Below are 14522 nucleotides of genomic sequence, written 5' to 3' on the forward strand. Positions count from 1 at the left end.
AAATGCAGCTGTCAGGATGCTTTCTGCAGTCTTCCAGTGTAACCTGCTACTTGGTGTAAATCTGTGTACAGCATAATCTTCGCTTCTGATTGGGGAGGGCATGTCCTTTGAATGTGTTCTGTTCCCCACATGTTGACTGTTCTGGATGCCGAAGAGGGCTAATGCAGTAGCTGTAGCTGGTGTTTAACATGTGCCTTTTGATGCTGAATGTAGAGAGGTGATTAAACCAAGGTTGCTATTTGTCAGTGAAGATAGTGGGCCAGGAAAATAAACAGCTGGGAGTGTATCTGGAGCACGCCTGCATTTGAATTATGCTAACAGCATAGTAAATATTTAAATTTGAGCTAATACTGCATTGTATTAAAGATTCGTTTATTACTTTACTCATTGGAAAGCACTTGTAGGACAAGTGCTATAGTTTACGTTGGTTTGAGTGTTGGAAAATGGATTTGTCAGTGTTGCTCGTGCCAGTGCATAATAAATACTGAGGTAGTTCCATACCTTTTAGGGTCAAGCTCCCAGTGAGCTAGGACTCTTCCCCCCACTCCTCTTTCTTTTTCTTCTCTTTCCCTTTTTTTCCTCTCTGGTTCCAACTGATAGAGAAGGCCTCTTCCAGGCTGACAACATTCTCACAACTTGCAAAGCATTAGAGTGCATGGTCTGTGACCTTGGTCCATCCGTACAATCAAATTGGATGAGCTTGACAAGCAGAAGTGAGAGAGACTGTATGGCCAGAACTGAAGACCAGTTGCACAAGCTTCTCAAATATGTGCTTCAACATAGATTTAGATAGGCTTTTCCCTCTAATGTGTGCATGAAAGAGAGGGAGAGCACCCAGTTCTAACATGTAATCTCTGAACATTTTTCCTCCTGCCAAGTGAGACTCCGGGTAAGCAGTCTGAGGAACTAAGTTCATGGTGATTTAAAAAAAAAACAATTTTTTAAATCCTGCTGAGAAGATTGTATTTGGTAACAGGAAACTAATCTAAATAATGATCTGTCTCTAAACCAGTCAAATAAGGTTTTATGTGAATTCTTTTAGTAAGTTTTAGTAATACTTGGTTAAGGTGTTTCAGTTTGCTTTATGATTTTTTTCTTTTTTGTAAGGTACTCTGCCAGTTTCTGCAATTATAGGCAATGATTGCACACAGTTCTATATCAGGTTTGGGGTTGTTTTGGGGTTTTTTTGTTTTGTTTTTTAGAAATTCTGAAAAAAAAATTGGCCGTGATAAGGCTTCGTATAAATCCTTGTGCCCAGAACAATGGGGAAGGTATAAACTTTCGATAGCAATATGTGATTTCTGAGTCAAGAGCATTTGAATCTGGCAAAGATGGGTTCCACCCAATGCCTCTAGTAATGAAATAAATTAATTTGAATTCTACAGGATGACTGAATGGTTTATGGAACTACTAGCTGGTCTCAAAGCATTCTACTACTGGATCTCTGACTGAATTAACACCTTGACTTTTTAAAGTGGAAGCTATTACTGGCTTCATTTATTACAGTTGTAGTGCTGTGACAATTATATTGCCCAAGACAAATGATTAGCCTTAGAATTGTACGTTAGCTTGGCTGTCTGTATTCACTTTAATCTTAATTCAAATGAGAGTGCAGATGGTGTCGCTGATACGTGCACTATATTTTTTAAAACTTTGTTTCAGAACTCCTTTTTTTGTGGTTCATCTTAGTTGATGTCTGCATGTTCATGCATGACTTTCAGCACCTGAAAAAATGTTTCTTTGTGCCTCTCCCAACTTTTCCTTTTGAGCATTTTCTCTTATAGCAGTTAAATGCATCCATTTTTATCCTCCAGTATAGTTATTTGTGATTTTAGCATTTACAGTATCTAGCTATTTCCAGATGAATGGAGGCCATCTTTCCAATCTACAGATTTAGTTTAGATTGCAGCCTGTGGACCTGGTTTTGGGTATATTTATTTAGTACTGATTTACATATAAATACAGAGAAAAAATATGAAGTCTAGTGTTGCTAATTCTAGGTATTGATATTGTGGCAGACAAAACCAATCTGTATTAGAAATTCTCTGCAGTAAGGTAAGAGTTTTATCTTCTACAACTTGACATTTATATTTTGTTTTCTTGATTAGCTGCCCCGGTTTGCTTCACATTAATTACTGATGGTATTATTTTTATAAAGGCTATGTCAAGACCCTTTTTTATTAGTTTGTGTCTGAATGTCCTAATATATAAAGCACATGTGTAGAAAACGTGTGTGTGTGGGGTCTGGGTTAAAGTGTTTGCCTTCTCTGTAACACAGCATGTTAGGTGCAGTTTCATAGAGGATGTAAACATTTAAGTAACTGACCATTTCATAAGCAAATGCTGACATCTTCTGAGAAGCTGCACGAGGAACCATTTACTTTCCAGGCATTTACTTTCCAAGTACACTTTGTTTCCTCATAGAAACAGCAATTTGCTTAGATGGTGAAATAGCCAAGTCACAGGGTCTGGCTGATCAGTCTTTATTTTTCTTCCTTTTCTTTTTATAATTTTAAAACCCAGCCAGCAAATTGGGCCAGTTTGCATAGGTGCTTTTAATTTTTCCTGTCATAAAATTCCCCTGATTATTAGGTGATATTTTAACAGCCATATGAATGTTCAGACTCTGTGTTGGGATTGCAGAGAAAGCTGTCTCCTGATTGTTTTATCCTTTAGTTCTAGGTATCTGTTAAAAGGTCTCACTCCCTTAGTGAGGTGTTAAAGAAAATGTGGCCTCTTGATATTTAAAAGGTGAGATATCTATTTAAACTGTATGTGATGGCTTCAAATAGTCCCACCTTGTGCTGCTGCTTGTTTTAATAGAAGTGATAAATACTGCAGCTGGTGGTGCTCAGCAATTAGATTTGAGCTATATACTATAAATGACATTTAATGGCAAATGTCAGGCATAGTCTGAATGGTGTCTTCATTTCAGTGTTGTGTTTCTTCGGGATAGTGCTTAAAAAAACCTTAATGGAATTCAATTACCAGAGCATATTCAATGATTAGCTAAATGCATTTGTAATACCATTAGTTGTTAGGTAACTGTTTGCTTATTATGCTTGACACAGAGTGTATTTGATGTACAATGTGCATCGTATGCAGTGCAGCAATAGAAATGCTAATAAGCCTGTGTGTTAAGCAGGGTTGCTATCAATACTGTGTCAGCAGCTTGGTGCCAAGTTTGCTTCTGTGGGAAAGGCATAATCTGTAATCAAAGCGGAGTTTGTAGGAGCAGCAAACATGAACAGAGATGCTGTGATCAAAAATAGCACTCATTGCTTTCTCTAGTAGTGATTTTAATTACAGCCTATTAATGAATTCTCACCCTTGTTTGTGTCTTTCGTATTGGGCTTTTGTGATCCTTGTAGAAATAATAGCTGAGATGTGGCATCTCCACTGCTTCCATCTGTGATTTTTGTGCAGTAGAGCAGAGTATGTGCCATATGTATGCGCATATAGAAATGAGAAGCTTTGTGTCTTGTGAAGAATCTTCAGCATGAACACAATGCAACGTTGTGTGGGTATTGCATGGGGATGTGGCTTGTTAAAACAAAAATTGTAAGCCTGGATGGACCCATCTGACTGTCCACAGCTGTGGTGTGCATCTTATGCTTTTTTCTTTGACTTTCGTGGAGGCAGGCAGCACAAACAAATTTTTTCTGCACAGGTCTCATCAGATACATGCACATTTAGCCGATTTGGATCCACTGGTGTAGACAGCTGCTTATTTTCCTCAAGAAGGGAGCAGTCAATTGGGGAAAGCTTTTTGTGCCACAGAAGCTTTCGTGGTGGTGGGGAATGGGTGGACACACTGTCTCTTAGCCCTGACAGCTATAATTAAGCAGGCTTGTTCGTGGGTAGTTGTATGCTGTTAGAGCGTGGTTACTTTATGCTTTTGCTCGGCATAATTGACACCATGAACCACAGATGGGATTCAAAGAACATAAAAGGGAAACGGAGCAGAAAGATACCACTAAGGGATTAAATGAGGTAGTAAGCAATGACCCGTAACGTTCATGAAAGATCTTAAGATAGTTTTATTTTAAGCCAGTCATTTTTTAAGCATAACTGCTTTTTTTACAAGATGAAATTGTTTTTTGTCATTTAGAAGTACACTGAAATTTTAAGGATGGTGTTGTACTTTTGGTGTATTTTACTGATAGGAAAGCAGGTGACTTGCTAGATCTTGGCACATTAAGCAGCTTTATTTCCAATAAGGCTGAAAAGTTTATGGAATAAATATTAAAGTTTGTTTAATACAGAATACAGAAATCTCTTGTGGTCATTACCTGAAATGAGTAATGTTCTTTTTCTCCTTAAACCTGAATGAGGCTGTGTTCAGTTCTGTTTTCTGAACTGTTCAAAAGATAAAGCCCTATGAATTAATATATATTTAATACCTGATATTTGATGTGTTGTGGGATGTGCTGTTTCTGATCCTCTGTTTCTGTGTCATTGCCAGCTGAAAGTAGGGAGGATGGGATTAATTTTGACTGTTGTAGGTAAGGAGGAAATTGCCTTAGGAATTTGGGTAGAAACATGCAAATACCTTGGGCAAAGACTGCATAGAGGACTTACTTGTTTGGTCCCAACTGACCTCTTTTGTTATCTTTCTAAAAACAGAGAAGATGATGTCAGTTGCTGATTGAGCACGTTTTCTGGGGCGTGAATATGAGTAGAATTCCAATGAAAAAAGATGGATGCTTTTTTGGTGTTGAAAAAGAGGAGTTCACAGAGCCTGGGTACAAATGTCTGGTTAGAAGTTGAACATATTGAAAACTGTTCTATTTTGACAGATGACCAGTGGCCTCATAGCTTCATTTTGAAGTGACAAGTGACCTTGTAGTCTCATTTTGATCAAATCTAGTTTGCACTTGCTTTTATGTAATTACACATACTCTTTTGCGTGTATAAAATGTCATTCTGTAACTAATTTGGGCCAGTAATTTATACAGTAGATCTTTTTTTACGTAGTTCTTTGTTCTTCTGTCTCAGTAGAAAACAGGAGGCTTCATGTTAAACTTTAATGACCCTATACTTTTAAGAAGCACTTTCAATTAATAAGATTTTTAATAGTTAACTTATTCTTTAACAGAATTGGTCAAGCCTGAACACTCAGTTTCAGTTGGCTATTTCACAGTTGCTTTTTAGATCTTTTTTCAAGACTTGGGAAAGCCTTAATTTTTATTTGGCTTTTGGCAAGTGTCTTACTAAAGCTATTGTTCCATATGGGCTTAGGTCTTGGAAAGGAGTGGCGGCTACTTGCCTAACAGTATTTTCATTTGCTTCTTGTTTCCTTTTTCTTTAATACGATGCCTAATTCACAGATTAATATCCTGTTGTTGACATTCAGCATAATCAATATCAGCCTCTCTGTCAAGGGGAATTGCTGCCACGCACCCCTTGGCAGTTCATTTGGAAGCAAATAATTAGCGGACATGGGCCTGAAAATAGTAGTAGAAGAAGGGAACAGAGGTGTCTGAGTGAGTTTGTTGTCAGAATCTGATTCTAGCTGAGTTAATATCTCTTTGAGGATGGAGCTGTTATCAGTGTTGGAGAGGATTTTCTTTTCTTGGAAGTGTAATTTTAGGAGTGCAGAGCTCTCTTCCTTATTGATGCCATTTCTGCGGAGTGATATTAGGCTAACTAGTGAGGTGCTAATGTGTAACACCTCCCACCTAAAGACCTGAGTGGAGTTGTAACCTCAAAATCTGCAAGCACTTTACTCTGGTGGGTGAGTAGTTGAGGTGTCTGCAAAAGACAGTGAACTAATCCAGCACACTGATTTTGCTGGGAAGATCTGAAGAAGCTGGGTCTACATACTGGTTTCATCTTCTTGAATTCTAGCGTTTCAGCTCTTGGGTGACTGGGGCTGTTTTTTGGCTTAATTATTTTGGGGTGTTTTGGACATCTGGAAAGCAGAAATTGAGGGGAGGGGAAGTTTTAGGAAGGGCGCTAAATAAAATTAAGAGTTGGTAGGTAACATTTATTCCATAGTAGTTGATTTTTGTGTAAGCGTGGAGGGGAAGACAGAACTATGAGGAGCAGGTAGGGGAAAAAGAAAAAAGCATTTAGATGGCCCAATTTGTTGAGCTTTCGTCTTAGAAGTGCATGTAGTTGAAGTACAATGAAATACAGTGCTAACCTGTATCCTGATGGAGGCAGACTACTATTGAATTCTCTAAGGTTCATGCTGTCTTTTAGTGCTATTATTTGCAGTTTCTGATGGATCTTTCCGTAGTTCTCAGATACATAATTATATTTTGTCATATATGCTAGAGAGTTCTTGCCTTGTGACTTTAGTACATCATCCCACCAGAATATCCGGTGTTCATAAAATGGCAGTGCAGCAAGTGTTGGTAGTACGGTTCTTCTGGTGATCTGAAGACTGCTGCTTTTTTTTTTTTTGCTTTTTTTTTTCTCTTCTAAAGAGAGTCTAGCAGCTATAATGCCAAAACACCCACACTAGGAGACAACATATGGCAGCTACTATGAATTAACATAGGGAATTAACATGTGGATAAGTAGCACATTACTTTGTGTTTTTAAAAAGGCTTGAGCCTTGATAGCTGGATTCTAAGCTTTTAGCTATCCGGCCATCTCATCCCAATGCACAAAATGCAACCTTTCAGATAATGAGTTATGTTTTAAGACTGATTTTGGCCATGTTTTGGAATTGTTTAAAGGTGTAGGCAAACAGATTGTTGTTTATACTTGCATATGTGCATATTGGTATGTAGGCTGAGAATTACAGGTGTGTTTACGGAACTTGTACGCTCTCCCCTTTCCTTATGTAGGAAGCAACTGTATACAAATAACCTGCCTGTACTGAATAATGTTTGGCGTAGTTCACAAACACTTATGCTTCAGACTTTGTAGAAACTGTAGTAGAGATCTAGAATAAATAATACTCTCAACAAAGCTGAGTGGCTCTGAGCAAGAGGACAGAGTTTCTTGTGTAGTCTTCAGGACAGGTGTGTCCCTGAAGGTGTATGAGTGTTTGTATGCGTATGCATCTGAGTGCAAAACTTTGAAATTCAGGGGAAGGTGAGTGTGTTGTTTGTTTTACATCCCCGAGTTATTTGTACACAAGACTGAATTGATTTCCAGCATGCTGAGGCGACTTCATGAATTCCAAAAGGAGCTTCATTTATTAAACTTGTGAATAAAAGGGACACAAGAGAAATTCTTGCTGTAAAAAATCACAGAATGTAAAGAGCAAGACATTGTGGAAAAAATCCTATATTGTTTTGTCAATAAATTATGCTTTCTCCTACATAGATCACGGGAATGGGACTTTACCCTGGAAACAGCAATATTTGATACCCGAGGCAGCTTATTCCCAGCATAGCTCACACTTCACTGAATACACCGATCGATTATCCGCGGCTTAACCAAGTCTTCTCATTTCCTGCCTTCCATTACTGCGCTCAATCAAGCTGGCTGTTCTTTGTGGCCTGCCTTGTGCACTGAGATAAGCCATCAAGGCATGTTTCTATTAGAAAAGCTCTAGTAGATGGAATACTCATTAGATAACACTAACAGGTTTAAAGGTTGCAGTCTTTGTGTTGGTTCAGGTTAAGAGGACAGGAACCAAAAGGGCTGCCTTCTTGGGTTATTGTGTTTGAGGGGCAGAGAGGATTAAATTGTACGTTGCCGTATGTGGTACTCTTATTTAACATTTTTATTTCTTGCTGAATACTGATAGCTCTTACTTTTGACAATGCTTCTGTGTTTGCAAGAAGTAATAATGTGTTAATATGCATGCATCTGAATTAAATAACCAGGCTGCAAAAATAATATTCATTTGAAGCAATAACCTCTGTATTTCTGAGCTGGGTTTTCCTGGCTTACAAACAGCTGATCAGATTTCTTTTTTAAATAGAAAGCAGCCTACGAAAAGATATCCTGAGAACTTGAAATTACTTGCACTGTTGCAGAGTGGGAAGAAGAATGATACTTGTGGTATCTCTTTAGCTCCTGATTTCCAGATAGTTTAATTTGTGCCACCCCCCACCCCGAGGGATTTGGTATGAGTGGTCTTCATTTTTCTTTTTCTCTCCATTGGATATAAGTAAATGTCAAAATCGAGTAAGTGTAAAAATAAATACTTTACAGTAGAAAATACAGGTAGCAATTAAACGTGGCAGGGGAGGGGTGTGGTACAGCGAGCAGAGCAAGTCAGATTTGACACTTGTATTGGAGCCAGGCTAATACTGTGTTATGGAGCATAATTAGAACTGTTTGTGTCAAATGAAATAATCATTTTTTGGGCACAAACTCCGTCCCAAGGGAGTGAGTTAATTTGTAGCATTAAAAAAAAAAAAAGGCAAGCAACCCCACTTGAAAACTGGCTTTGTGAGGCCAGAGCCTTTATGCTGCAATGCACGATATACTTATTTTGAGCAGTGGAATGACTGATAAAATATTATTGTGTTGTTAAAATAATGCAAAGAATTTGGTAGCTTAGAATTAATCACATGATCATTTTTTCTGATAAAAATCTTCATTGTTAAAAGTATGTTTGAAAGGAAAGATGTTCTTTTCCTTGTTTCTGTTTTGCCATTTGTTTCTTTGAAATAGCTACTATTCACTGACTCCAGTGTGCCCATCTGTCATCTCCAGCATTTGGTGTATTGTTTCCAAAGCTAGTTGTGATTTAACATGGTATCTAAATAGGGCAAGTAATGAAGTGTAGTGCTTAAATCCCTCTGAGAGAATCTGCAGGACAGCTGTGATCATTTGCACAATTTGGTTAGTCATAACATTGGGAAGAGAATGTGGAATCTCTTCAGATGTGAATTGTAATGTGCAGTAGCTCTCTTTTCAAGTGTGTTCTAGAAGAAAACTGGCACCCTGGAAATGTCACAAATGCTGCGGGAATCAGTACATTCATACTTCTAAAGCAAACCTGCAAGATTATTTCTTTTCCCTTTTAAAGGAGAGGCTTATTTTTAAATAGAAGCTGACCAGATGCTTGTGAACTGGGATTCTTTAATCCATTTTCAGATTTTATCTAATTCTTGTTGTATGTCCAAAACAGATTCATGTTTTTAAAAATGAATAAAAAGCAAAACAGCAGAAACAACAAAACCCCCAAAAGAGTACTTTTCAAGTGCTGCAGCAATAGACAATATTTTCATTTAAGGGGATAATGTAGTTTTGTAGCACAGGGAATCTTTTTGAGCTGACAGAAAGACACTTCAAAGCACTTGCCACTGCTGTGATTTCTGCAAGTATGAATTTGACATGTGACTCTGCACCTTTTCATATGTAAAGGCGTGGAAAAAAACCCCAACACTATGAACTAGGGGACATTCCTTTGTGTGCACGTGGTTCTAAAATAAATGGTCTACCACAGAAGTTGGTGCCTTGACACTTCTGAGTATAGTCTGCTTTATAAATGACATACATATTTAGGATGCTGGCTGACAAAATAGCATGTCTAGGAATTTCTGTGCAATGAAGGATGTAAAAAACCCAAGTTTCTGACAGACGTTTTATATTTCTAGGAAGACTGAAGCTTCATGTTAAACCCCACAAAATTATGCATGCTGGTGAACAGATAAAATACTTTTCAAGATGAAGCATTTAAATTGGACATAAAGCAGCAATGATCGTAAGAGGTATTTGGGAAGAGGTCAAATCAGTCACAACTGCCCCCCCCCAACAACAACAACAACAACAAACCCAACAAAAAAAGCAAACCCAAACAAACAACCCAAACTCAGTCTCTACCAGGAAGGTGCAAATAGTGGCTTATTAGTATGTCAACATAGTTTTAGTTGCAGCATTGTTCTGCGATGTTTCTGTGAAAAGTTACTTGCATACCTCAGTTGTAATTTTTTTTGTTACATTCCTTACATATGGAGGCATTCAGTTGTGCCATGTGCATGCATTCTATGATTCGAATGATGGAGAGTTGTCAGCATCATTGAGCATGTACTGCTTTCCATTTTGAAAGATATGTAATGAGTCTGATAATTTTTAAAGTACATTGGCCATGTTTGTGTTTTCCTGTCATAATTCACTTAAAATCCCTATTTAATAAAATTTTGTTTCTGTAAGTTAAAAGCATAGAAAGTTCGTGTACCTCTTGGTTTCATATCTATGCTTATACACGCCATTTGGATTGATTGTTTTTCTATCATCTGTTTTGGTTCCAACTTGAACTGAATCTTTGCTCTTCAGAGTCTTTATAATTATTTTTATTTCTGAAGTGTAGTGAAAGAAAAGCCACTCTTCTGTCTTATGAAACCCCCTGTAATTCCTTTTTCTTTGTGCTCTTCCCCTCTGACAATGCCTCACAACTACATGGTCAACCTGAAGAAGTCAATACCATTCCTGTTGGCAGGTTGCAGTGTAAAGCAATTCATCATTTCTCTGAAAACTTAGGTTCAGCCAGCCTCCAGAAATACAGTCTTATTCCCTGTGTTCTTCCTGACTGTGAATCTGATTTCAGGGGAGGAAACATTGTTGTTCTCTTCCACCGTGAAAAGTAACTACTTACCTGGAATAAAACACATAGCAAAGGGAACAACTGAGGTGTTCTGTGAGTCTGGGAACAAAGTTCCAAAATGGGAAATGAAAACTTTCCCATCGAATTAAATGCTGGAACTTAGCAAAAAGCTCTGGACTGTCCTGAATTTATGGATTTTTGAGTGATGAGTTGATAAAATACTACAAAACATAGTAAATACTTTGCCTTCATTGTCTCTTAATGTGTGAATATTCCTGATAAACTCTGGTGTAATCCCCTGCTATTCCTTTTTTTTTCTTTTCTTTTTTTTTCTTTTTTTCTTTTCCTCCAAACCACATTGGGTAACTTGGGCATTTGCAGTGAAGCTTACAGGAGACACGGCAATAAGCAAAACCTTCTGTTAGCATTGACTGAATGGCAAACTGGGAGGGTTTTTTGAGAGGAGCGGAGAGAATGAGGTGGTCCTTTATGGCAGACAGCAAGAGGAAAAACTACTCCCAGCTACTCATTTTTTTTTCTATCCAGGTGTATCAGAATGCTGCGTAAGTGTTGACCTTAACCTAATCCTGGTGCTGTTAACGATAGCCCTGTGCTATCCTGTGATGCAGTAAGAAAATTGCATCACCATCTCCTTTAGTCTTGGCCTAATTTGAAATAAAGTTGTGACCCCCTAACTCACAGCTCTGTGATGCCAAGGAAATGAAAATGTGATGGTTTTGATCCCTCCCGTTTTGTTGCTGTATAACCCCAGCGTACACATACGTGAAGGATATACCTTCTTGCAAAACTTGAAGGCCGCAAAACTGCTGGCTTCTGGCAGAATCACTGAAGGGTTATGTAGGGGGTTGTATCCATTCGTTCATGCTCACTTTGACCTCTCCATGACCAGTTCTTGTTTACCCCGATACAGTAACTTGTTTCATTTTTCTCTGGGCTACACACAGACACCCCTCCTCCCACACACACACACACACACCCCCACCCCCCATTTGCTCTTAAAAAACACTTCCACCAACAAAATTCAATACTGTATTTTGTAGTTCTTGTTCATGGTTCCATATACATATGTTCTTATACCTCCTTTACCCCGTGCTTTTTGGAGCATTGTATTATTTGAGAGACACCCAACTTTAGTGGCACACACCAAGAAAATTTAAGCGTTAGCTTTTGATGCTTGCTGTAAAATGCCCATACATAGGCGAGTAGTACTCCTGCCGCAAAGAGATGCTTTCTGAGTGTGCTTTCAGGACTTTGTGTAATGCAAGGGGGGTGCTTTCTTCTCTCAACTAAAAAAATGTGACGAGAATTTCCAGAGAAATTCTGGGTTAATGTTTCCCACCACAGTTGCATCCAGTTCTTGTTACCACTAGTAGAATTTATGAACTTGTAGTAAGAGAGTAACAGAACGTTTACCTTTTTTTTTTCCTTCAGAATTCAGAGTGTGTTTGTAAAAACTGACGCACAAAACTTTCTTTCAGAACAGAAGAGTCTGCAACCATGTTTTTTGAACAGCAGGCAGCTCAAAACGATGTTGCCTCTCAGACTTCATCCTTTTGAGCTTTTTGATGGATTAGACAAGCTGGTTGTCTTGACTGAGAATGTTTTGTTTTTTTTTTTTAAAAAAAGTAGGTTCAGGTTTCTCCTGTAAAGCAGAGCACAAATATGCTTTGTATGTTCTTGAGGGGCTTTAGAGGTGTGCGGTGCATAGAGCTCGTGGTAGTGGCGGATTAAAGAAACTTTTCTGGCACAACGCTGCCACTATCAGGTGTTTTGTGGTATTACATGTGTTTTTAATCAAAGGCTTCAAGAAGTTAATTTAATGGAAACATATTGATGTTTATTAAGCAGAAAGGGTGGAAATCGCTGTAAGAACCAGGCTGATGTGAACAGGAGAGATGGTGATAACTTCCTTGTCCCACAACCTATAATTTAACCTTTAAATGTAGGATCTAGAGAACTGTAGTCTAGAAAAAAACAAACGGTTCTTGCAGTTGTCTCATGCCAAAAGAATTTTAATTTCCCTTTAGGCCTTCCTCTGTTTCTTCAAGTGTTTTGGAGCAGTAGAAAGAATTGGCTTCAAGGGTTTCAAAGATAAACTGAAGCAGAGAGTCTGTAATAACTTGATCTAAAAATTCTCTTTAAGTGGTGTTTATGCTTCAGTTTCCTTTTGTGAAGGAACAAACTGGTAGCTGGATTCTCAAATTGAAAAGGAGCACTTGAGGAGGATAGTTTTGTGAGGTACGTGAGCAGTCAGAGCCTATAGTTACTGGGATTGAAGTGCAGCATCCTGTTCTTTTGTGTAAAAGAGTCTTAAAGAACATCTGCAAGTATGTCTGAATCCATCTGTCCTTGGGTGGGGTGTGTGTGTGTGTAAATCTGCTGTCTCTTGGTTACAACTGTTGAGAATGGTTGCATTGAATTATGTTACTATTGATACTCTTTCCTATGTTTGGCCGTAAATAAGTCTTGTTTGTAGAAATTAGCCGACTAACATCATGTTGCATGGGGGCAAAAATTCCAGTCTTTTTCCGATCCCTGCTGCTTCTTTTCTTTGGTTAGTTTTTTGTGAGTGAATAGATCAGTATTTGCTGGTCAGCTATAGAGAGAGATACAACTGCACGATGATGCAGAATGTTCTTGTTGCCTTTGTCTAGTTTCAAATCCAGTCTGTCGTTAGCACATTGCCCTTGTTTCATTGTCATAGAAGTGTGTTTTCCTCCCTATTTGGGTCTTCCTTCAGGTTTCTTCAGTGTTGAAACAAATTTTGTACTTTAGAAGATTGTTTCAGATGTGGTCTGATTTTCCTTTTTAGTAATGCCTTTAGACCTTCTTTTTCAGAGTAAACGGGACCACCTCCTTATGAATGTCAAATGGTACTATCGTCAGTCTGAAGTCCCAGATTCAGTCTATCAGCATTTGGTTCAGGACAGACACAATGAGAATGGTAAGTTAGGCTCCGTAGAGTAAGGCCTTCTTTACTTGTACTCTGAATTTTAAGTTTTAACAGTCCAGAAAGTAAGAATACTGCTGCATAGGGATATGAAGCAAGGACTGTTGATGAAAACAATATATTAGAAGATGGATGATAAGTGTTTCTTACCTGCCTTGTTCTAACTAGTATGTGTCCTGTAACCCTAGCTATAATCAGATGTGTTTCAGGTATGGTTCAAATACTGTGCTGTATTATACTAATGCCTTGAGAGAGAACAGAAAAGAAAACTAACATTGGATTCTTTGTAGGCCTTCTGGACAGTGTACTAATATGTAACTAGCTGGAGACCAAGTTGCTGAAGAAATTGTGAATCTCTTTTATTTTTTTGTCATTCTGCCATAGTGTCATGAGAACTATGTTTTTTACATTCATGCTACCTTGGATGTATGAATACTCACTGTGGTTAATATTGCAGTAAGTGATGTAACTGAATCACTTAGAGCTGAGTTTCCCCCTTTTCTCTTTGCAAAAATAAGTGTGATCTTGGGTTTCATAGAAGCAGAAGAAACTTTAGTACATATTCCAGTGTCATTTATCTTTACCCTCTAGGGGAGACCTAACATTTGCTTCTGTTCTTACTAGGAAGTTTCCTTGAGGCAACCGTTAAAATTCTGAAGATACTCCAAGGTGAATTGTGATGATAAAAGTTGATGCTTGAAATAGGGACACTTTTTGGTGCATGGAAGTACAAAGTTGAGCATATGTTCTCCTTTGCAATTTGCAGACATTAAGGACATTTTGTGTGTGCTTTCAGCAAAAGCTGCACAAATTTAACATTCCTCTTAATAATTTATTTGAAATTTCTAATAATGGAATAATAGGCACACTGGCAAAAATGAGCATTTTTGACAGTATGGCTGCTTTGTTACACTTGTGCATGTGGAGAAGTATTTTTGTGTGTTCTTCAAAGGTATTATAAAGCAAGTCATAGAAAAAGTTATCTTCCACTTTTTTCATTAACAGTGAGGATTTTCTCTATTTGAACATGAATATCAGTATTTACCTGAAAGCCAGAACAGTAAGCAGTTAGTGTGGTCAATATTTTGT

General features: G+C 38.0%; 1 protein-coding gene across 1 annotated transcript in view; it reads left to right on the forward strand.

The window, feature by feature from the left end:
* The window catches only part of RERE (arginine-glutamic acid dipeptide repeats), a 326197-nt gene that overhangs the window by 129179 nt on the left and 182496 nt on the right, over window positions 1–14522 (forward strand). Inside the window, exon 4 of the mRNA XM_080377911.1 lies at window positions 13322–13427. Within this exon, the coding sequence (XP_080234037.1) occupies window positions 13322–13427 (106 nt within the window). The remainder of the gene's footprint in view (window positions 1–13321; window positions 13428–14522) is intronic.

This window comes from Falco punctatus (assembly GCF_963210335.1).
Source record: "Falco punctatus genome assembly, chromosome: 3".
Classification (NCBI taxonomy): Eukaryota; Metazoa; Chordata; class Aves; order Falconiformes; family Falconidae; genus Falco; species Falco punctatus.